Raw genomic sequence first — 25,730 nt, 5'->3', positions numbered from 1 at the left:
TAGCAATGAATTCTGGGTTAAATTCTCGTCTACAGTAAATGTCAAATGCACTTTGCTGTATAAACAGATCTGTAATTGTGTAAATTGGGTATTTTTCCTATAAAATGTAAAGTCTAAAATCATTTGCAGTCCCAATTATTTAGATTGAGTCTGTACATGATTAAAGAGAAGGATCATTTGGAAAACTCAAACCAGAACAGGTCCATTCAACTCTACTTATGAGTTTAGCCAAACTTGAACCTTAAAGTTTGGATACCTGAACCATCATTCCATTGGTAACTCCAGCGGTTATTGTTGCATACTAAAAAGCATTCTTCATCAAAATATATAAACCGTTATTGCCGGCACTGAACCTTGTTACAGAAAATAGTGCCCAATCGTATGAATTGGCACTTTTCACAAATAAAAAGTCAGTAAAAAGTTATTCAGTCCCAACCATGGTAGAAATGAAAAAAAATACACCTTACATAGAACTGTATCCCAAAGTATAAAAAAGTAATTGGCATCATATGGTGAAACAATTTTTTAATGTACAAAGTATAAAAGGTTTTATTTTTTTAAATTTATTAATCCTTTATATAAACTATTTAAATTTGGTATTCTCCCGATTGTACTGACCCAAAGAACAAAGCAGAGGTGTCATTTGGAGCGCACAGTGCATTAAGAAGTACATGAGAAAATTGCACAGATATGTTTTGAATTTTTTTTATCAAATTCATCGCATTTGGAATATTTTTCAAGCTTCCCAGTGCATTGCATGGAATATAAAATACCATCACTACATGGAGAACTAAAAAAAAGTTATGTAAGGGAAGGTGGAAAGCAAAAGCATGTACCGAATATACGTGTGTATAAGCCGAGCTTTTCAGCACAAAACATGTGCTGAAAAATCTCACCTCGGCTTATATAGTCAATAAAAAAATAAACTTACATACTGAACTTCCAGGGTCCCCGATGCTCGTTTCGGTTTCCTGATGCTCATCACGGGTCGTTTTCTGTATTCTCTCCGTTGTGACAGCCAGCAAAGCCTTGGCCATGTGATCTGCCAGCCGGAGCATACTATGATGCGGTCGCTGGTGATATCTTAGTATGCGCCAGCCAGCAGATCGTAAGGACGTCTCTGCCATCTGTTACAGCGGAAAGAAGATAGAAGAGGACACGCGACGAGCATTGGGGACTCTGGAAGGTGAGTATGTAAGTTTATATTTTTATGCGGGCTGGTTTGCTGGCTGTATACTCAAGGGGGCTGGCTTGCTGGCTGTATACTCAAGGGGGCTGGCTGGCTATATACTGGGAGGCTTTGACCAATGCATTTCCCACCCTCGGCTTATACTCGAGTCAATAGGTTCTCCCAGTTTTTGGTGGTAAAATTAGGGGCCTTGGCTTAAACTGGAGTATATGTGGTATAAAATAAGATGCAGTCTTTTATAACCTCAGTCAGAAGTCTGAGAGGAAGGACTGACCTACTGCAATACCTTAATCTTATAACAAAAAGCACAACTACTTGGCCCATTGCAGGAAGATGTTGTGTAAGAGAAATACAGTACTTTACATAACTATAAAGTTATAATTTTACCAAATTATTATAAATGGTACCCCCTTTAAAAACAAACAAAATGATGCCTACTCTGTGCTGCTCACCCTTTTCTTTTCAAAGTTAGGTCATTTTCTGTACTGAAAGTGTTTGACAAAAATCTACCTTGCCAGAGGGGAAGTGGGCGGAGACTAATGTCTGTCTATGCCCTCAAGCTGAGGCCAGTTAGCTTGCCCTCAGATCCCACGATGCCTCGTGTTCTCTCTCAAAGTAATGTTGCATTAAATCCATTTACTCTTCCAGAAGAAAATCCACTAAACAGTGCACATACAGGATGTATGTAGTGACCAGCCTAGCAGCTTCCATCACATAGAGGATCAGGGAACATGTTATAAGTGAAAGAAATCATAAGTTATCAAGTTACATGAAGTCTATACCCTGTTCTGTGTGACCACTTAGGGTTAATAGCTTATCTGCACAGTGCACACAGTGGCGATGACAGGCTGGGGGAAAGGATCAGCATGAGGTGCAGAGAGAGACAGAGAAAGTTCTATAAAATCTCAGGTTGGGATGGAGCGGCTTCTAATGAACAGGGGAGATCTTGTACCTCACTATTCTGTACAGGAAATCTGTATCCACAGTCTTGAACACATCCAGCTCTGCTTCATACACAGAAAGCTCTGTCATATGACCACCTCCTCTGTGAGCAGGGTGCAGCAGCCCCTCCCCTCCCATGAAATCAACTGATAAACTACGGAGTCACAGGGTTTATCAGCACATTGAGAGGAAGCAGCCATTGTAGATCTGAGGTAATATGAGGGGTATAGCAAATAAACAGCTGCATATAGTTAACAAAGATAATAGGCTAAATTGTTTTACATCCCAAGAGTTATTGAATTGTGGGGAAAAAAAAGACTTTACAGTTTTACTCTTTAAGATGGCGGTTCCACTAGATACGGGGATTGACCTGAATGGAGACATCTTCACTGCAGATGTCTTCATTTAATGCAATACAAAAACATGTCAGATATAAAGGAATAGTGCATTTGAAGTTGTTTTCTGGAGTCCTGCTAAGAAGAAGACATGACAATGAGCAATTTGAACAAACATTCAGAAATGTTTCCTGGCTTCTATAAAGTTGCTGGTCTACATGAGGGCATTGTGCTATTAAACATGAATGAGTTAAAAGCTTTAGGAGAACGTAACGTTTGCCTTGAATGACCATAACAACACCTACAGATAATTTCTAAAATATTAATTTAGTTGCAATTCCATGGAAAGTATGTATTTATTGGTAGTGAAGAAGCCTGGCAACCAGAATTTCTCATTCAGAATGCAGAATGCCTTGCCTTAAGTCTGTCCAGCTTTCATCTTAACATGCATTATGTCCTGTGAGTATGTTCAGCAGCTTTCCTGTCTTTTTGTGTTCTGTAAATCTAGTTATATTTAGCATACAAAGAAGTTTTTATTCCTTCTGTGCCTCTGTGTTAAGCATGCTGTTTTACTTTGCAGTAGCCTGTGCATGTCTAGGATTGGATTTTGTTCTACACAAAAAAAGCTAATTCCTTTAGACGATCCAGAAAAGATGAGCAAAATAAAGAATATATTTACCTTAGAAATGTTTTTCTATCAGAGACTTGCATTATGTAGTAATGCGTCACTACACTTAGGCTACATTCACACGAATGCTTGCAGCCAGGCGGGCATACGTTTGCTGCGATGGAGAGGAGCGCTGACATGTCCTATCTTTTCCCCGTGTATGGAGTGGTACAGTGCGGCACATGTGCTGCACTTTATTGCTCGGCGTGCCCTTTGCCGTCTATGGGTGACGTGTACATATGTCCCCGTGATGGTCGTGTGATTATAGTCTAAGGCCTCATGCACATGACCGTATATGGTCTTTTCTGTTCTGTATATAGGACTGTATTTTGGCCGTAAATATGGGATGTATTAAAACAGTATATCAACGTATTGCACTGTATCCTTACCGTATCTGTATAAAATATGGTGGGCTAGCAGATGATAGATGGCTGACTATTGGCTGCCTGACAGAATGCCGTTCCCGCTTTTCCTGGATACTGCACATATATACGACAGCTGTAAGATGCACTTATTTAGCCCGTTTTTTTTATACGTTTCCATTGATTTCTATGGGATGTACGGAGTGGAAAGTAGGATATGCTCTATATTTTTATAGGGCTCATGTACGTTACAGTACAATGGGCAATACGGCCATGTACATGGATGCCCATTTATTACTCATTGGAATGCGTATATATACAACCGTTTTTATAAGGTTGTGTGCATGGGGCCTTAGAGTAAGGTTCGCTCTGCTTTCACAGCTGTAGAGAGAGTTAATTCAAATTACCTGAAACGCTGTGTGCTCAGGTACAATTTTGCCCAATTTTTGAGTGTACACCCAGTCATAGAGATTATTATAAGAATTAAAATGGACACATGAGAGATTCAGTTACTGGATACATTCATGGATTGGATCGGTTATATCGGTTGAGAAATTTCTATTGAAATTGATGCTTTTCTATAAGAAAATAAAAAAATATTCGCCAGCTAACAAAACTAGACCCATTTAGATGCATTAGTATAGGGTAATATAGAGTAGATTGCAATTGGAGCAATGACAAAAACGTTGGAGAATCAGAAGTGCTTTTATTATTATTATATTTTTTTGCATTTCCTCCATAGCCTATGTGGACAATTAAGGCAAGGTGCACATATGCATTAGAGGCTATGCAGATTCCAGAAAAAAAACAAGGTTTTCATTATTCAATAGAATGACAGAAACCCATAGTCCGTAAACATTTTCATGTTCAGAGCAGATTAGGTTGGAACGTAGCCTAAGGTCTCATGCACACAACCATATTTGGAGGACGGGATGCAGCAAGCTCCCAGGCCATGTTGGTTTCTGTGCATGGTAACAGTCCAGCCACTCTTTTCCTATGAACATTGGTGAGAGAGGGTCCAATGTCCATAAGGACGAATTGGGCAGTAAATGGGACTGGTATGCGCCTGTCATGCACACAAGTGCAGTGTCCGCTTTAAATCTCCAACTCTTAAAGGATTGCTGGTTAGTGTAATTTATCATTCAATAATCTAAGATTCCATCTTGCATGTTTTAGTTTAGTCCTCCTGCCATTTTTGTGTGTACACTCGGTGGCATGTTATAGTAAAAATTAGAGCCTCTACAATTACAAGACAGATGAAGCTTATAATGTTTTTTTTTTTGTGGATGACCAATCTTGATTTTTGCCTAGACCGAGGGTTAAAAAGGAAAATAATTATCTTATAAATGAGGACGAAAAATGGGACATTCCTTATCCAGAGTTGCTTTTTTCTTACTATATTTCACCTTTTGGTGCTTACCAGATGTAAGTGGAATTAGCGTGAACATTATTTTATTGTGTTAATCATAATTTTACCTATAGGGTATAAATCTTAGACCTGATTTTAATAACTCTATTGAAAACGCTTTATTACATTTGAGAGTATTACAGAGTTATTCTTGGGGATAATGATTACTGCTGTTATTGCGAGCAATAAATTTGATCATAATAAATTTGTCATGTGCCTTTCAAATGGAAGTTTTTTAATTAAATATTTAGTGAAGGTCTCGAAGTGAAGTGGTCTAAGTAATGTTGGTGATTATTATTTTAATTGGGGGATGGAGAGTGTTTCCATAGAATAACTTTTACTGGACATTTTGGCTGGCTGCATGGAAATCACGTACTGATTGGATTCCATGGACTGAGCAAAGTGCAGGGCATCCCTGTCCTTGTGTTATAGTGAAATATGATGGAAGGGGTTTCTGCCTGCAGGTATTACAGCCGTGCCGAACTGTAACAGTAGATGGAATGCAAACAGCACACCGTTCCATTTCCATGGACCATGCATAGTCCGTGTGGAGCCAGCCTTACTTAGACACCATTTAGGGTCCTATGTCTCTCTTATCATGTGACATGTTTGGGAGGGAATCGTCAATTCCCTCGTCAAATGTTTCATGGAAAACAAGCTCAACTCATCTGGGTATTTTAACCCCTTAAGGACCCATGGTGATTGCACCTTAAGGACCTTGCAAGTTTTTGAAAATCTGGAGTATGTGGATACTTTATGGAATAACTCTGTAACATTTTAACATATCCAAGTCATTCTGGTGGGGTATTTTTTTGTAACATGTTGATTTATCATTTAGTGATAAAATTAAATTCATATGATTTATTCTTACTTTTTAAAACTTGAAAAAATTGGCAATTTTTGGTTAAAAATGCAATTTTCTCCTATAATTAATCACAATATGTCACATGGAGTAAAGGAAACTGAGAAAATGGTCTTCAAATTGTATTTCACTGTTCCTTCTGTGCAGAAAAATGCACTCAACATGGCCATTATCTGCTTTTTGGACAATTGGCAGGGCCTACAATGGAAGGAGCGCATTTTAGCTTTTCTGGCAACAATTCAGGCTGCAACCAATTCTAGACCCTATCCACCATTAGAAGAGAAATTTGGCAATGAAGATCACAGAAATCCCCCAGAAGTTATCCCATTTTGGATACTGCACCCTTTTTGGTCCATATATATGGGATTATCATGTATTTAGACCTTACCATTTTTTTCAGAATTAATGCAAAGCAAATATGAAAATTAAAAATTTTCATTATTTTCAGCGATATCTCACATTTGGAACAGTTTATTTTAGCTCAAAATAAAGAGAATGACCAAAATGGTTCCCAGATTTAATATTTTAGTGTCTGCCATGATGAAAAATGCACTCAACATGGCCATTATCTGCTTTTTGGACAATTGGCAGGGCCTACAATGGAAGGAGCGCATTTTAGCTTTTCTGGCCACAATTCAGGCTGCAATGAATTACAGGTCCCATCTTATGGGCAGAGGAATTGAGCAAGTGAATTATAGGATCCCTTCAGAAGTCACATCAGTGTGGAAACCTTATATTCCCCACCTAGTTACTTTTGTGAGTTTTGAGTAAGGAAATGGAACCCAATTTTTACAATCCACATAATATTCATCTAGAGGTATAATGAGAATTTTAATTTTGAAGTGGCCAATAAATGTGAAGTGGGGGCGCGGCATAAATATGTGGACATTTCTGAATGACTAAATAAAAAAAAAAAAATTTCTAGTGAGGTATGGTATTTGCGGAAACATTTATGAATGCATAGCCCTGGTTGGTCATGGCATGTCATGCACTGATAACCAGTGTCCTTCCTAATCCCATTTTTATAGCAGACACGGCATCTTTTTTGAGGACGGGCCTTTTTGCAGTTGGTGGGACTTGGGATGGGAAGTGCTGTCCTGCAACTATCCTGCTGGCATCACTTGATGTTGTAGCCCTTGCTTCGCTACCCTGGTCTCCAAAATTTAATTTTTTTTATTACATTTTCCTGGTAGTCCAGGTAAGATCCCTGGTGGCCGGTCTTTTTGTAAATGACAAATGAATTGTACAGGGCCATTTGCACCAGATTAATAGCCAGTTTCTTGTATCAGACCTTGGACTTCCTAACTGCGCTGTAGGGCTGCAGCATTTGATCCGCAAGGTCTACCCCTCCCATGTTCTTATTATATTGCTGTATGCAGATTGGTTTTGAAGTGGTGGCATTTGTACCACGGACAGGAACAGGGCTGCTCTCATTAGCATGAATGGTGGTTAGCACATGCACATCCTTTTTATCTCTTTATTTTACCAGCAATAAATGATCATTGCAAAGAGCTTTGCATTCCCCGGCTTTTAATTTAAAATTGACCAGTGCCTTTGGAAGGCCTTTTTGCGTCCTCCTGATGGTGCCACAAGCCACAATTTTTTTTTTTTTTTTTGGAAATGGGCTCTAAACAGGGGCACACTTGTATAAAAATTATCAACAAACAAGTGATACCCCTTGTCCAACAGTGGTTGAATTAGGTCCCAAACTATTCGGCCGCTAACATTAAGGTTGGGGGGACATTCAGGAGGGTTAATTTTTGTATCTTTTCCCTCGTATACCCGAAAATCGTGGGTAAAGCCACTGATGCTTTCACAGACTTTATAAACTTTCATGCCATATTTGGCTCTCTTGCTTGGGAGATATTGTTTGAATTTTAATCTCCCCTTGAACAACACCAGGGATTCGTCAATTGCCAATTTTTTTCATGCATTTATACCTCTGCAAATTTTAAATTAATGCTTCACGAGAGGCCTAATTTTAAATAGCCGATCATAGCTGGGGTCACTTGCTGGGGGACATAATGAGTTGTCACTGTAATGAATGAAGCGCATTATAGCCTCGAAGCGTTTGCGTGGCATCACGTCCCGATACATAGGGGTGTCGTACAATACATCGGTTGACCAGTATGATCTGATTGTTGGCTTTTTTACAAGGCCTATATTCAAAAGAAGGCCCCAAAATATCAGCATTTCTGCCTGGTCAACTGCCTTCCACATGTTATCACGAACATAAAGTGATTCAGGGTGTGTAGCCAAAAATTGAGCGGCGTACGCATTTGTTTGTTGGACTATTAGATTTATTAAATCTTCTGAAAAGAAGAACTTAAAAAAATCTGCCTCACAATAACCTGTGGTGTCTATCTAAACGCCGGGCACAGAAACAAAATCTGTAATTTGTGGGGCACATGATTCTGCGGTCAGCCAGTCTTGGTCATTACTGCTAATACTTGGCTAACTTTCACTCAGCCTGGAGCGCATTGCTACTGGCTCATCGCTGTCACTAGATGACGATGAAGGAACGAAAAGTTCATCATCAATTTCACTTGCGGTATCTGTGTCTGAACAGATCATAGCATAGGCTTCCTCTGCAGTAAACATCCGCTGTGCCATTCTCTGAGACATATTCACAAAGTGTATATCTATACCTAGAACTACAACTGTATAGCTGTAAAAAAAAAAAATTATTACATTTTATTCTTGTAGCTTTTTTTTCTTTTAGGTAACAAACAACAACTAGTAACTAATATTCAGGGACAGGAGCAAGATTCATAGACAGATTCATGTCTATGAAAGCCGATGTCACAGTGTTGTCACTGTGTGTTTACGATTTAAATGGATGACGAAAATGCACATCCCGGTGCCGGAACGTGCACCCGACTTGGACGTGCATTTTCGTCATAGGTCCTGAAAGGGTTAAAGTGTACCAAAGTTATTGCCACATAAAATTTCAACTGGTTGGTAAAGATAAAGCGGACTACAGCATGAAAGGGTTAAACTAGAAAATTTACTTAGAAAATAACACAAAAAAATATTCTAAAATAAAAATTGTCAGGTTAACTGCATGACAAGAAGGCAGAGAAAGGTAACCTGATGAATTAGGAAACATGACTTCTGTATTTATTTCTCAGTTTCTTTTTTAATTTGAGGCAAAATGTATTAGAGGGAGGAGAAAAATGAGGCGGTGCAGAGATTATTTTTTTTTTTTTGTAAGCCTTTTCTATGTTTATGTCAAGAACGAGAACAACATATTTTTGGCAACTATGTAAAGTGCAATTTATAGGGACCCTCCAATTTAAAATGACCCACCCAAAATAAATACTTCATAAGACACCATGATTAATAAGAATTCCCATGATCTCAAAACGGTTCCTTCCCATGGCTGCAATTTTATAAAAATCAGTTTGTAAACTTACTTGCAACTCGCCTGAGGCGAGTCCATTGATGGAGTTATTATACTTGCATTGCCCTGCCTCCTTGTCCCGGATTGACAGGTCTCACTGCTAGGACATACTACTATATGGAACTAGTACTTAGGGGACTTTGTCTGCCAATATTCAACTACAAACTTGTACAGCTCTGTGTACTTATTATTAAAGGTATGTAGAAAATGTCTGTGTCAAATGAATGTCAAATTAAGAAAGAGTTCTGTTAAATCATGGACTTCCACTTTTCCCTAGGCATGCTGTGATTTCACGCGATCAGATAAATACATGAGGTAGACTTTGCAGAGTAACCTTTGATCACCCTGGTCACATGACATGCAGTGCTGTATGGTGGAGGCATATGGCATGAGAAGGAGATGAAAGGGGCTGGCTGAGCAGGACATGTCCCTTTAATGCCAGGAGGGATCACATAAAGTTAAATTTTATTGTGATTTGAGGGCAACAATTTTTAGCTAAAAAAATTATGCTTAGTTAATTGGGCTCTATGGGAACCTGTCAGTAGCTGTGTTTGTGAAAAATGTGGGTTGTCAGGCTCCCTTTAAAGGGAACCTATCATCAGCAATTGGCCTGATAAACTACTACCAGAATAATGTCAAGCAGCGTAAAACCTTCTAGTTTTTGTTTCTTTCATGGCCCAGTGTGGTGGAATCATTCAGAAAATCTACTTTGAAGTGAGATGTAAATTGGTTGTGTAAAATCAAGGAGAGGGAGAATTTAACACTTAAGTCAAGCCGGGGAGCTCTGCACACTTACTCCTGTGATTGAAATCATCCATCGGACTTCAGGAGATCTGGTCAATGATGCTGGATACAGGACCATTAAAGGGCATCTACCACAAGGATGAAGGACTGTATGCAAATGAGCTTGAGGGACTCAAGGCTCCATATCTGTAATGGAGTCTGGAGCCCCTCAGACTCATTTGCATACAGTACTTCATCCTGGTGGTAGTTGTTCTTTAATTACAGTAAAGGGCACTTTCTGTGGAAGCCAGAACTTGACTTCAGTGTTAAAATCTCTGCATCCTTGACTTTATACAATCAATTTACATCTCACTTCAGAGTTGATTTTCTGGATGATGCCACCACACTGGGTCATAAAAAACATGATCTAGAAGGTGTTAAGCTGACAACCTACTGGTAGCGGTTTATTAGGTCAATTTCTGCTGGCAGGTCCTTTTAATCAGTGATTTTTAACCTTGTTTTAGGTACCGAACCCTTCTTTGGTGATCAAATATGTGTGTGTCTTGACCTCGGTGGTGGAGGCTCCGCCGAACCCCTGAGATCGACTCGCCAAACCCCTAGGGTTCGATAGAACCCCAGTTATGAACCACTGCTTTAAATACTCCTGTAAACCCCGCATATGTTGTTTTCAGAGTAGTGTACACCATTTTATTTGTAGCATTGTTCTGTGTCATAAGTCCAATTCCAAATGAAAATAGACGGAAGTATAAGAGAGCTTAAAGATTTATTTGATGTTCCTGTCAGTTTAGAAAAAAAAATGAGAACCATGGAATAATGTTAAAATCACATTTCACAGTGTAGTTAAGTTAGATGAAAAGTGGATTTCAGACTCCCTTAATGACACACACATTGTTTTATGCTCCGTTCTTGCACTCCGCCCCGGTGATGCCGTGAAAGGTCTACAATTGAGTGCATGTTTTGTAAAACATTGATTTGCCTGTCTGGCTACACAGGGATGTCTGTGCTTCTGCCCAGCCTTCCTTTATTTCAAATAATGTGTTGAGTGCAGCAAAGTCACAGTTTAATTTTACAGTGCAGTGGATTGAGAAGGAAATCTTTTTTCTAACTCCCCAACAACACAACTTAGGTTTCCATTAAGCCTTTCATGCGGAGATGGATTGTCTGCACTTTGAATGTCTTCTGTTATAGGTGATTTTGGTTTGCTTGCTTGCTTCGATAATGCATTTCCTTTGTCGATTTGACTATACATGTTGGCTACAGATTTTTCAATATCTGCCAAGTTATGTAAATTCTTAAGTATTCCCTTTAATTCTCTTCTGGGACCTGCATCTGAAAGGGACGCTTCTGGTGGTGGCAGTTTTATTGGTAAAAGCTTTTCCCTGGCACTGCTTAGTGGTAGTGGGGCCAATATAGATAAACACGGGTTGGATGGGCTGGAAGAGAGAAGCTTCTCCGGAAGTGGTGGCGGGGGTGGAGTTGGTAAAATTGGAAATGGTGAGAATGAAGGTGGTAGAGTTGGAGCAGTAAGGGGTGGGGGTGGTGGTGTAGAGCATGAAGGATTTGTCTGACATGGAGTTTGTGTAGGGAGTGAGGACTGGGATTCTTTAGGTGGTGGAGATGGAGGAGGAATACTTGGGGGATCGGGAATAAGATCTGGTATAACTTGATCACATTCAAGAAAGCTTTGGCCACCTGTTGCATTTCTTCTAGACAAGGGTGGTGTTGGTTTTCGTGTTGGGGGAGGAGAGATTTCTTCTGGTAACTCTGAGGGAGTGACCAGAATGGAAGGCAAGTGGGATATTTGGGATATAGACGAAATGTGTAAATTCTGTGTCAATGATGAAGAACGAAGCTTTTTAGGATGATCATTTTCGTTAACAGACTTTATAATGTTTTCTATGCAGCCATCATTATTTGATAATTGTACTTCTTTACATTCCCAAGGCTTTCCTGTCTTCACATCACACAAAGCATTTTGTTCAAATTGCCTTGCCTGCTCCTTTACACTTAGTTTACCATTCGTTGAGGATGCAGGTGATGCGTTTGGGCAGACGTTGTGCTTCACTGGTCTATCTGTTTCACACTCCACTTGTGAACTTATTTGTTGACATTGAATTGGATCCATAATAACCGGGCTCTCAAGAAGTTCGTAAAAATGTTTTTTAGCAAACCGTGAAGGAAGTGTCCATGAGCGATGTAGACTGTCTGCATTTCCTTTGATTGTAGGATCTCTCAGCAGTCTTCTTTCAGGTGAAGATTTGTCTGAAAAAAATTTACTTTTCCACAGAAGCCCAAGGTTGTCAGAGCTGTGACCCCCACCTTCTATATACAAAGGGTTCTGAGTAGTAAGTGGGTTTGCATCAGAAAGAAAGGTAATATTACTTGATGACTTTGGAAGGTTATTGTTTAAACATCCACTGAAACAAGCCTGTTTGTGTGCTTCAATGGCACGAGAAGCCATATTGCTTATCAGCCTTTGCCGGTCACCTTCTTGTAAAACAGATTTTTTTCCCCTGCTTTGTTGAAAATGGTAGAGAAGAAAAAGACTTTGAAAGAAAAGAAGATAACCAAAAGTAAGGCTAAGGGGTGAACAGGATAAGAAGTCTAACAATGCTAGATCTACTTCTTACTAAGTCTACCACATACAGACAAGACATATAAGGGTTCTTGCAAAAAGCATCCATAGAAGTAGTTTGTCTTTCATTAAATAATAATTGAGTCCTTTAAAAGGAATGGCAGTGTCACTTGTTGTTCTAGGCAAAGTGTCCATTTTCTATGCAAACTGTCTAAAGCCCCACGCACAAAAGTTATGGGGCACAATACCCGACCGCACCATTTGTGGGCGGATATCGGTTCCCATTGGCGCCTATGGTGCTCTGCTCTGTGACCGTGCATGCAGAAGCTTAAGACAGGTTCTATATTTTGCTATATTTCACCTGCTCGTCTCTATGGGGAGTAGAGGGGTGAGCTGCATGACTGTTTGCCATAGCTGTCTGCATATATATTAACTCTGCATCTAAGAGATGTTGAGTTTTGAAAGAATGGCTTAGTTGCTTTGTAAAGTGTACAGCCCTATCAAACACTGCATCCCTAGTGATTGAAGATTTTATGGGGAGAGGAAAAAGGGTTATCTGTTGAAGAAGGGGAAGTTTTAAAAATAAAATTTTTTAAAATCTTGAGTTGTTCCGTGATCCCTTTGCGCCAAGATATGGCTTCTTTTTTTTTGTTGTTGCTATAGGCATATTAGGCATTGGCATACTGCTATAGACAAAATTTTTCAATGTTAAATTCAATAGTGGTTTACACTTAGTAACTCTTGTGGGAAATTGAAAAAAAATGCATCCTTTGCGTTTTAGCTAGTATGAAGTTTGGCACAATTTTTAGGTAAATATAAGTTTTTGTTCACTTTTTATTCAATATTTTGAGAGGTAACATATATAACAATTTTACCTCCGTTTTTTTCCCTATCATATACCATATGGTTGTTTTGACAAACACCATAACTTTGCGATATTGGGCACTTATTTTTCTTTTTAATTCTTTTATTAGATTTTCACTGTTTTCTTTTAAAGTGAATCAACCACTTGTAAAATGTAGCTTTGAGCTGAGCTCACTTACTGGCAGTTGTATTCTTGCTGATAAAGGCATTTATTTTCAATTTAGAGGCAACTGTGAAAATTCTGAAAAAAACGAAATTATTTAACAGAGTCTCCGGCATTCCAGGGTGTAACTACTAAGGTGCTAGGTGCCTCCCACTTTACATAATTATCCACACATCTCTCCCCTTCCCCTGGCTGAGAGCCAGTGCACTTAGGTGCAGCCACACTGACGTCAGCTGTCTCTGCAATTAGGATCATGACAGAGCATGTGCTATACTTTGCTGATATCAGCAGCTCTTGGCCTTGGGGGAGGGCAATGTGCATAATTGAATATAAAGTGGAAGTGCCAAGCACCTTAGTTTCACCACCAGAGCCTCATTTAAATATTTTTATAACTTGTTTTTCCTCTGTATTTCTACACTTTACTGTAAATAGAACAAATGTGCCTTTATCAGATAGAAAACACTTACAAGTGAGTGAGTTCAGTGTTTGATTTCCTTTTAATCTGACCAAGCTTACCGGATGATGCAGTTGTTTTTGAGCTTTTGTATAGTACACTGCAATACTATCATTTGGCACTGATCACAATCATATTAGGGTAGTTGCACATGCCTGAGTTAACGGTGTAAACTTCTTTCTGTGTGTCTGCCCGGCTGGAAATAAACATGCATGGTCTGTGAAAATGGACCTGTGTGCTGGTCATTTGCCCACTGCACTGTGCTTGGTCTGTGGGATGAGTCCTTGCATCATAGAAAAATATAATGTATGGAGTCTCTGCTTGGTATGTGGGTTCTGATCAGTACATGGATCCTTTCCCATGGAACCAGAACATGTGCAAGAAGCTAGAGCTTCCAGCCCCACCAACATGTTGAATTTTACTCCCCATGTTCAGTTGAGCAGAGATGGTTGCAGGCTGAAAAATCTAGCCAATGCATGAGGGCATTCATAGATAGAATCATTATCAGGACACCAGCTGCAGAGGCAGCACCTTTACACCCTGCAATTGAGTTGCGAGAGTGTGATGGGCACATGATGGAGGGAACAGTTTTATCTTTAACTTTTCTTGGACAAACCTGAACTGGTACGAACCATAACGTTGTGGTTTGGGTCTGCTCAACACTATTGCCCACCAGGCAGTCATCTAGTGCAAGAAGAGATTCTGCGCTGATGACAAGTTAAATTGTATTCCAGGAAAAAGCAGAATTCCTATTCAAATTGGTCATTAAAATAAAAGCTAATGTGTAATTGTTATTTCGGGGCTACTGGTCAGTGCCGGGATTTTGTCCCTGTGGAGGAGACAACGGAAATAAGATGGCCACTGGTCACATGTCCACATCACATGTCCTGCACCTAACTGGGCAGGTCATGTGATCATCACTATGTTTGGCTGTAGGCTTTTGGTTGCAGTGCATCCAGTGTTGTGGTGAGACCCATCTCAGAGAGGTAATATTCCCGGAATACCCATTTAACAATTGATGGACATTTCCCCATCTTTATTACACTTATTTAGAGCCCAAAACAAATGAAGCTTTATTATAGTAAAAAGATATTTTTTGATCGGTAATATTGCCTATGAATGGAGAGCATTTATGTGGATTAATGATGTCTTTCAAGCATAAAAGGCAGTTATTGATGTGACCAGGGCCCCTGGACCATTCACATACTATTCTGTGTATCTGATGAAAAAGTACTTTTATAGATGAGATTGGTGGGTTGGGAGTTCCGAATAAAAACAACGAAGATCTTGTCCAGTAAATAGAGACTGCATCTTTTATTGTGTGAATGTTGTGTATAATCAGCCCTTGTCCCGGGACTGAATTGTTATATACTAAGGTTATGATAATTTTTCTCTTCCAGCTAGAACATAATCTGAATTGAAATAATATCAATTGTCTATCACATAAAAGGATTTATGGCTGAATGCATGCCAAAATGGATTCATGAATAATACAATACAAATAATGATTTGTTTAAATTCTTCTTTTCTGTGTTACAGTAAGACTGTTCAGTAAAAGGCAAAATGATGCTCGTCTGTGTAATGATAGCAAAAGTCTGGTTTAGATGTCAAATTGTGTCCTGGTTAATCTTAAAAAAATCCTAAATTGTTAGTTTTTTTTGGTGATATCCATGACAGGGCTTTATTTGTGAGATGTTCCCTTTTAAAACCAAGTTTAACATTTCCCTTCAGATTCCTCTTCCGATACAATTCTAAAAATTTTCACTTGTATTTTTTTTTATCACTATTTTTCGTGAAGGATTGATAGTGCATAAGTTATGACTAGACCTGAACCACAATATTTGTCTCTGTGCCGAATGTTGCAGGTTCAGGTCCCATCACACGAACACAGACTTCAGAAAGAAAGTGGGTGAACTGCAGTAACAGATTCCCCTAATGGGCTGTCGTGGTGCTGTTTATTTATTTTTGTATTCTCGTTTGGAAATAATCACTAAATGTTGACAGACATTATAGTTTGATGCCGATTTATTCCGATAATCTCCTTACATGGTGCTAAAATAGAGATTGGAATTTCTAAATGCAATATATACCGTATTTTTTTCGGACCATAAGGCGCACCGTATTATAAGGCACACCATCAATAAATGCCTGCTAAAACGTTTCGGTTCATATATAAGGCGCACCGGATTATAAGGCACACCTTTGATTTCTGAGAAAAAAAAAGGATTTTTTGTGCGCCTTATAGTCAGAAAAATACGGTATCCGCTTTTTTCAAGACCCCATTTGAACTATAACTTCAAACATAACAGGCATACATAATGTATTTACTCTAATATATTATATCTACTATGTCTACTAGATTTTTCTACTTACTGAAACCTGAGCATGCAAAGGATAGAAGAGAAAACAGAAGATAAAACAATAAGTAAATAAATGAATAAACAATAAAGTAAAACAGAGATTTGTAATTTTATTTATTGATGCCATTACATTTAGCATATCTACTATAAATAAGATGCATCCATAAATACTCAAAAAAAATTGTATAAAAAATCCTGAGAGCCATGCACTGCAAGCATAAACTATAACTAAACATTTGCATTTTTTCTTATTTCCAAATTGAATAGAACAGGTGGAAAATAATAAATTTTTATATAAGTTGTATTTCCTGGTGACTGAAATGGCAATTGCAACGCCACCCCCCCCCCCCCCCATTCCACTATTTTGAAAAGTGAGCATGGAGTGATGGGGCAGGCCAGGGACACCCAGGCTTGCTAAATTTGATATATTTTGCACAAGCATACTGGCACAGCAGAACCTGGCAAATTTCATTTGGACGTCAGAATTACTTCGAGGCTAGAAAATTACAACATGCAATTCCAGTGTGTTGTGAGCCAGCGCAAGAATTATTAACATTGTGTGGGACCAAGTTGTTGAATACTGTAAGTCATAAGCATAGCAATTTTATACAAAGTTCTTAAATTTGGCAAATAATCTGCCACATCAAGCAGTAGAGGAGCGCAAATGATGTGTCAAGCGAGTTGGATAAGCTTAATGGCATTCTGCATTCATTAATTTTGTATTGCAGTCCTAACAATGCAAAGATTTTAATTAAACCCTATATATATGGTCTTTAGGGTTACAAAACCTCAACCTATTAGTCCGCATTCGGGGAAGTATGTATGGCCTCACGCTTGCGGCTGTACATATATCAAAACGACAAATTAGGGAATTCATTCCACTTTTAACCCCAAATAAACATGAAAAATGTTTAAACTTTTATTACCTTTTTAACTAGCTTTATGTGTCTTAGAAAAAAAAACACAAAAAATTTTAAGGTAGCCTGTGGAAAAAAAAGTTCTGGCCCTTAAACCAGCGCTTAAGAAAATTTGCTAACAATGCCCGGTCACTAGAGCCTTTTCAAGACGTTTCACTAAGGGGTTAATTAATGCTCTTGATGAAAATAGCTACAATAAACACTTTGTATTTGTTACAGACACTTGGAATGTGTAGAGTTAGTCACAATAGGATACTTAACCCCTTAACAACACACGTCGTAATAGAATGTAATGCGTTGGGTGCGTGTGCACCCGAGCCCTCTCCATAGCCGGTAAGTCTTTGCTGCATATTACTGGCGGCTTCAAAAATATGGCAGCGATCATCGCTCCCCGTGATGTAATAGGGGAGTAGTGATTGGTCCCCATGACAGCCTCGGGTCTTCCAAAGACCCAAGACTGTCTGTCTCGTTTTATCCATTTCATTCCCATACCATCATAGTTGGTTTCCAGTTACCTCATATTAGTGGGAAAACTTACTCCCCAAATATTGCAATTTCAATAAATTCTTGGATCAGTGGTGAATATAAGCACAAGTGTATTATGGACAACTACAATTATTACAGCTGAGATTGACTAACATCCTAGCAGTCAATACTGCTGTCATCGTTTGGGCCATCGGACTCTGTTAGGTCAGGACATTCTGCTGCAATATGACTGTAATGTTGAACACTTGTGTGTTCCTATAACTAGTTATGTTATATCTTTTTACAAGCTAGAGTAACACTCTTGACAAATGTGATGCATAATGTGCCATTCCAGCCTGTTAGGTCACAATTACAAGGATTTTTATATTGGTAGGGTTGGCAGGGATAGCTGTTAAAATATTGAATTCCCATTCACACAGTCCATTGACAACCTCTGTTTTTATAAGTGGTTTTCAAGCATGTTTTGACCTTTTTATAAGAAAAAAATTGCATATAAAAGCCACAATAAGTACTCTGGGTATTAACATTAGCATTCCAAGAATGCTTCCTAGAACGAAAGAAGTCTTTTAATAACAGAGGAAACTATATTTAAGCACAAGGATGTGTTAAACGTATTATATGAACCTTGAAGAAAATCTTTAAAGGGTTCTCTGGCCTAAAAATGTTGATATCCTATCCTATAGGTTATCCGTATCAAATTGGAGCAACTCTAACATAGTCCACCAAAATTACCTGTCCTCAGTGGGCTGCTGGTTTTCTGATGTTGAGCATCTATTCCATGGTAAAGTTATCAATATTTTTAGCCTGGACTATCTTTTTAAGGATAAACAAAATAAAGACTTGAGGAATATGTCACTGACCAGCCTTCCAATGTCTATCTTGCTCTCCTTGTTTAAAAAAAATTACTAGTTTAGGCAGTACATGTTCCTACACAGAGGACCAGACCAAACATAAATAGGAGGGCCCAATGCGTTGCAAAGGACTACCCTAAAACTATATTGTGAGTGTTGAGATGAAGTCACTAGCGGTACCAGTAAAACTAGTATAGTAGTATTGTTCTACCAAGCATTGACCTTACTTTTGTAATGGATAATTAGGGTATTAAGATGGATTTTCAGAACTTTATTAAACTAATAATGACTTGGTAATTATACAATGAGCACTTCAAATAGAAAGGTGATGCTCCTGTCCTCCCTTCCTAATTCATCTATTTCTGCATTGCGTTCATGTGGATTTCCTTTCCTTCAGGAGGTAATTCACCTGACTTCTACAAGTAGGTCATGTCTGATTGTGCTTTTATTTCAGAGACTGTACCAAACTTGAGCTTAACCTCTAAAATAAAATGATGGCCAATTAGCCTCGTGTCCCCTCTGTTCCCACAACGATTTCACCATTCTAGACCCAGCTGTAATCCTGAGCTCCCGTATGAGTGGTCATGATTTCTACGGAGACTGTGAGGCAGTTTACAATCGTAGATTAAAATAGATCTATTTTAAATTTCCTCTCCGTTGCAGGGTGCAGCTTCAAATGTTACATTTCAGATACTGGATGAAAAAGAACTTGCTGTCACTCATTAGACATCATTAGATCTGCTACAAAAGTTCACATAGCCCAAAAGAGAGGGGAAAAACAAGTACTTTTCTTCTTGTCTGTAATATTACGCTTGATTTGAAAGGAGCCTGTAGGCTTGTTTTATATTCAATGCATAGAAGTTCTATTTCATTCCCCCGATGCCCAACACCACAGTGTGAGTACTTTTGTAGGAGGACAGCGTTCTAAATTTGGGCATGTACATTTATTCAAATCAATTTCCCGTGAGTTGTTTCATTGTAGTGAACACTGTGGGGCATATATAATGTATAAGTAATGAGTGGTCTCTCTGTGTCACTTAGAGAAAAGTAATGATGACCATTGCTAAAACAAAATCTTTAAAAGCTTCCAATTATATGTGGGTTCGGAGTGTGTGGCCAGACACAACAGTCTACTGCTGTCCACATCGCCTTGATCATTACTTTCTGGATATGCCACTGTGGTTACAGTTCATAACAAAAGGAAAGAGTTAGCTAGAAATTCTTATATCTAATAACAGTGTAAATTACTTTTTTTTAAAAGTTAAGAAATAAAAGTATGTCAAATTATAAAATGCAGTAGCTATAAATGAGGACAATGCCATACTATATGTAAAAATGTCCCACAGCACAACTCCTTTTAGCCTCCTAGACCACAGTGTTTTTTTTTTTTTGTTTTGGTTCTTTTGTTTTTACTTTTTTTTTACAATTTTTTTTTTTACGTTTTTAGTTTTTGTGACTGGAGTGTGTTGTATGCCGTTTTTTTTTTTTTATATATCCAAAAATACAAAAAGGATCCAGCATCCAGGCAAAATATATATAAAAAAAAAAATATTAAAAGCAAATAGGGATGTCACTATATCTTGTTTCTGTTGTGTTGCGGACCAGCATGAGTCCTTAGTCGTAGCCTGAAATGTGTCAGAAACTTGATATAGTAAAGTACCTATTTGCTTTTAATAGTTTTTTCAATAAAATAGATGAGGCAGCGGACCCTACTTACATAGGTCCCCGCTACCGGAGACAGCAGATCTCCAGCGGGAACTGCAGACCACGCGGCACGAACAACTTCTGCCGCGTGGTCTGCAGTTCCCGCTGGAGATCTGCTGTCTCCGGTAGCGGGGATCTATGTAAGTATTCTATTCTTTACCTCCCCCTCACCTTCCCTGCTCACCTTCCCCGCGTTCCGCGTCTCGTCTCGGTGTCGCGTTGCGTCTCGTCCCGTCGGGTCTCCGCTCCGCCCCCGGACCTCCGCCACGCCCCGGACCCTGCGCCTTATAGTCCGATGCGCCTTATATATGGAATTATTACATATATAAGGCGCATCGGACTAATGCGCCTTATATTCCGGTGCGCCTAATGGCCCGGAAAATACGGTATACTTTTGCAATTTTTGGATTATCAGCTGGCTCATGCACAGAGGTCGTTGTATTGGCACACACCGACATTTATCTTAGTTTTTCCTTTTTTGTGATGTTATATATCAAGGTATGTATACTTGGGTTCCTGCCAGAGACCTCCAGTGAGTCAGGAGGGCATAAAGTTTCAACGGACCGAGTACCTGTCTCCTCGAGTCATCTCCCTTCCCTCCCCCATGCCTACGTGAGCTTAACACAGGCGCTAGGAAGAGAGGTGGAGGAAAGGGGTGAATGAGGGGGAGGGAAGATGATTCAATGGGCTCCATTGAAGCTGATGCCGCATTAAGTAAACTTTGGTATACTTTTATATCTTACAGGAACGGTGAAGCTGGGTTATTATATTATGTTTGCAGTCTTTATTTCAAGGGCTGTTGGAACCTGTCATCAAGCTAAAATGTTATCTACTGATGACAGGTTCCCCTAAAAAAAAAAAAAAAACCCAACAGACTCATGTATCAGATTTATCACTCTAAGACGAATCAAACAACCTCCTCCTCCCAAAACAAAGGCGCACACATTTCCATTCTAAAGATAAATGACCCACAAAACGTTTGTATGCAAGTTTTGTTTTAACTTGTTACAAAAATGTCTGGAAGTTGTTTTATTTGAAAAGCTAGCTTAAAAACCCCATACCCTCTGAGATCTCATACTGACACAGTGGATTAATCGTGTAACCTCCTACCAGTAAACCAAATTCTGTAGCAGTGATAATAAGTATGCCGTCATCGAAGCAATGTAAGCAAAGTGACCACATACCGGCCGCATTTTGGGTATATTCTTTAAAACCTGAAGACCTGTTACAAATGCATTTGGCTAGTAGTGTCCCTAGTGGTTTATAATTCTAATTCCTAATATAACAAGAGGCATATTACCCCATCCATTACCCCAACTATACACCTGATTTTCAGTAAGATTTCTATGCCTTTATATAAGGGAATATCCAACAGTTACTTAGGAAAACTGTCAAGTCAATCGATTACTGGTCCCTGTCTTTTGTTTGACGGTTTTAAAATGCCTAGGAAAAAGTCTTGTTCCATAGTCTAAGAAAACAAATCCATTATTACACAACGCATCCACATATCCATAGATTAAAGCACTACATCAGCATTCAAAAGTACTATTTGTATGCATTAAACTGTATCGCCTGGAGCCGCGAATTCAAGCTTCTGAAACCTTTTCACAGAGAAAACCTAAAGCGATCCATCATTCATCTCCCATAGAGTTCAGCAACTGAGAAATTATGTTTAGACAATTTTAAGGAGATTTTTTTTTTTCAAATGTGTTATTGTCGAGGAGAACTAGTGTATGCTACAGTATTAAACGCTTGGTTACATACATATTTAATCGACGTCTCCGAACAAAGCTCTGTAGAGTGTCGCAGATCGCAGCACCAAGGCAAATTTCAAACTGCTTTTATGATAACAGATCCGCAACAGCTCCCACTATTATAGTGATTCATGTAATTCTAAGGGAAACCATTTATAGGCAGTACTTACATAGTGCTGTCACCCAACTCTTCATACAGATTATTGGCAGCAGGAGTTGATGGTTTTCCTGCTGGCATTGCCATCTGGATCCTCGCGGTCTTTGCACACTCAGCTTGCCTCCTTTATTAAAGGAAAAAATAGAATTAGAGGACATACTGAGGGTCTTAAACATTTAATTTACCTATACAGTGAGGGATTGGATTTGATTTGTCTTATGGAAATTGAGAACAGCAGACTTTTAGACATTTATGATTGAGTAATGAACATGCAAACTTTTGAGAACAGACCGAGTGCTCTGAGGCACAGTACTTGGCTGAGTGTATCACAGTTGTAAGCATGTTTCAATTAACAATCTTGTTACCGTGGAAGAGAATTTGGTCTAATAATTTACTTAAAGAAAATCAGCTAGAATAAGCAATACCAAACATTGACCTGGCAGTACCATGACATGACTCCCTTTAGTCAGACGCTTAGATTCTGTGAATGGAAATATATGTTTGCCAATGCGCAAGGTTAAAGGACATCTACCACCAGGATGAAGGATTGTACATCAAGCACACTGACATACTGGTGTGTGCCCCCTCTGGCAGGATCTGCTCTTTTTTTTTATTTCTATGTCCTGGTTTTTACTGAAAAAGGCTTTAACAATCATGCAAATGAGCCTGAGGGGCTCCGGGCACTCCATAGGCCTTAATGGAGTTTGTAGCCCCTCCAGGCTCACTGACATACTTCTTAAAGCCTTTTTTTCTTAAAATCAAGAGTTTTAAGCTTCCTATACTCATGATTTTAAGAGAAAAAGGCTTTAAGAAGTATGTCAGTGAGCCTGGAGGGGCTACAAACTCCATTAAGGCCTATGGAGCGCCCGGAGCCCCTCAGGCTCATTTCCTGTCATAGGGGGCACACAACAGTATGACAGTATGCTTGGTTTACAATCATTCATCCATGTGGTAGATGTCCTTTAAAAATTCAGACTACATTGAGTACAAAGGTTTTCATGGCATCGGCAAAGAGTTTTTTGTTACTGTCTTACCGATCTCTCTCATGGGATAGTTTTTGCCTTAGGGGCCTATGTAAGGTACAGTACAAATAATAATTAGCAGCCTCTTTTTAAGAAGGAGGCATCTACAATTATGGAAGCAATTTATTTGTTTCTGGTCTAAGTTCTAGTTCTTACTGTACCATCTTTTCACATAGTACAGATTTCATCATGCAAAACTCATTGACAAAAACCTACTTAATACAGAATCTCATCTGTAGCTTGTTGTATGTTCCCTGTGAAACTGGGATTATTGTATTCAATGGGAACTCAGAGAATTGAAGATCCAATTCATTTCCATGGAACAGATGTGAGGCTTACAAGTGTGCCGTTACTTGAATAAGACGCAGGTGTATTTCTACTTAAGAGCAGAAGTCTATGTAACAATGGAATTATTAAATGTTATACAGGTACTCCCAATGCTTGTCAGATGTAGTGCTGAAAAGCATGGATATTAAAAGTACTGATCAACCCATAATATATTTAACTTTAGTCCAGTGAAATGGTGCCACTCGGATGAATACTTAAGAGCAGTTCACACTGGTAATCAAGTTTTTATGAAAATGGGCATGTTTGGTGTAAAGGGAAGTGTCTTCATATACATAGATATTTCTGTAAATATTTTTGTGTATATATATATATATATATATATATATATATATATATATTGCAGTTGTGTTCTCCTCCCCTATCTTTCTTTTTCCAAGGAAAGTGTCCAGCAGCCTCCTATACTAAAACCCCTTCCCACCTCTACCTTCTTCGACAACAGTGGGGCACATTTACTTAACCGGTCCTGTTGTGATCCCTGAGGTGCGTTGTCCAACGAGAATGAAGTCCGGCACGATTAACTAAGATTGTGCGCCCAATTTCCTGCATGTGTCGCTTCCCCGCTCAGGTCCGCCGGAGTTCACCATCTTCTTCCCGGTGTATGTAAGTGCTTGTCTTGCAACACAATTTGAATTTTAAAACCCACACTTAGTCCAAATCAGTCGGGTTGTCCGCCGGCCACGCCCCGAATTGTGTCGCATGAAAGTCGGTGCCATTGCGCCAAAATCAGATTGCGCCAAAATCCGATCGCATGCGCCAAAAACCCCTGTTAAATGCTGCGCTAATCGTAAATAGTCGGAACCCTTAATAAATGTGCCCCAGTATGTCAGACTCTTTTTATAATAGGAAAGTTGTTCAACCTTCCTAGGGCTATCTTCCTTTCTCCCTCTTAATATGTTCCCTTGTTAATCCTGTTGTTCTTTCTTCCCTATCCCTTTCCATCCTGTTGCCTCCCCTTTTCATCTGTCACCCACGATCCCCTGGGATACTTGGGTGTAAGGATTATATGTGTGTGTTTGTATGTATAGTTGTGGGTGGTTCTGTGGGTAATGTGGGAACTGTGTTTTAGATCTAATAAGTAGATTCATTGTATACCTTTAGTGTGTTAATAAAGATTTTTGATATTTAAGATTGTGTGGTAAATGATGGTGTACAACACAGGGCAACTAGAAACAGAATATCAATACTAATCTTTTAAATTGTACAGCAAGGTACTGATAGTGATATTAATTGTAACATTGCATAACAATTGATAGCATTACTGTATCCTTCCACAATTGGCAAAATGTTATCCAAGGTCCAAAAGTTGTTGTTTTGTCTTAAAGTAAACCCTCAACCCCAGGGGGGGAAACTCTTTCTATATGTCCATGTTATCTTAGAAAGGACAGGGAGCCAAATGGCAAAAAAAAGTAGGATTTTTTTTTTTGTAACCTTTTTAAAATCTCATCCTGTTTCAGAATCCTGCTGCAGACTGACAGCATGTTTTCAATATTCTTTAGTAGTAGGGGCAGAGGGGTTTCGTAAAGTATAGAGGGGGTGTCATCGTATATAGGTATGGGTACTCAAGTGTAAGGCTATAGATCTGGAGGCACAGGATTTTATAGTATATTGGAGTGAAAAAAGTGGCTCATAGTCTTTACTATACTTTTTTTTTTTTTTTTAGGGGTAGCAAGCTTAAAAAAATCTTCACAATTGTCATTTAGAATAAGTATTGTAATATGCCTACAATAGGTAATTATACAGATTGACACCTATCCAAATGGTGTGTGAGAACATTCTGCCGCGGAGAATAGGTTTTGAAACTGCATAATGTCACTTGTTGCTGTGGATTGTGCCATGGCTTTTAACCTTGTGCAGTGCAACGGTTGAAATTTGGGCCAGCCACACGGCTGCAACAAAAAAGTAGACCCAACCCACATGGAAATGCGATTCACTTTTGTCAAATGGTCTTAAAGTTTTTTTTTGGGTTTAACACATTTTAAGATACACTTTGAATCTGAAATAATTGTTTTGATGTAGTGGTAAATGTCTGTTTCCTGTTTTGTTTTGAGTTTGTTTTGAGTTGTGATAGGGGAGCGGTGCTCAATCTTTACAATGCAATTCCGCATCCCAGAACTCACCCAAATAAATTTTGGGATTTTTTATGCAACATATGGATTTTATATA

At 38.9% G+C, this 25,730-nt stretch overlaps 1 protein-coding gene and 1 long non-coding RNA gene across 3 annotated transcripts in view; one reads left to right on the top strand and one right to left on the bottom strand.

Annotated features, from left to right (window-relative positions):
* PCDH15 (protocadherin related 15) overlaps nt 1-25,730 on the bottom strand; it is a 934,666-nt gene that overhangs the window by 20,470 nt on the left and 888,466 nt on the right. Inside the window, exon 32 of the mRNA XM_072131129.1 lies at nt 22,211-22,321. Within this exon, the coding sequence (XP_071987230.1) occupies nt 22,211-22,321 (111 nt within the window). The remainder of the gene's footprint in view (nt 1-22,210; nt 22,322-25,730) is intronic.
* Nucleotides 1-25,730, top strand: part of LOC140106608 (uncharacterized) — a 136,462-nt gene that overhangs the window by 75,295 nt on the left and 35,437 nt on the right. The window lies entirely within an intron of this gene.

Source organism: Engystomops pustulosus, chromosome 11, assembly GCF_040894005.1.
Source record: "Engystomops pustulosus chromosome 11, aEngPut4.maternal, whole genome shotgun sequence".
In the NCBI taxonomy this organism is placed as follows: Eukaryota; Metazoa; Chordata; class Amphibia; order Anura; family Leptodactylidae; genus Engystomops; species Engystomops pustulosus.
This window is presented reverse-complemented; position numbering and strand designations above follow the sequence as displayed.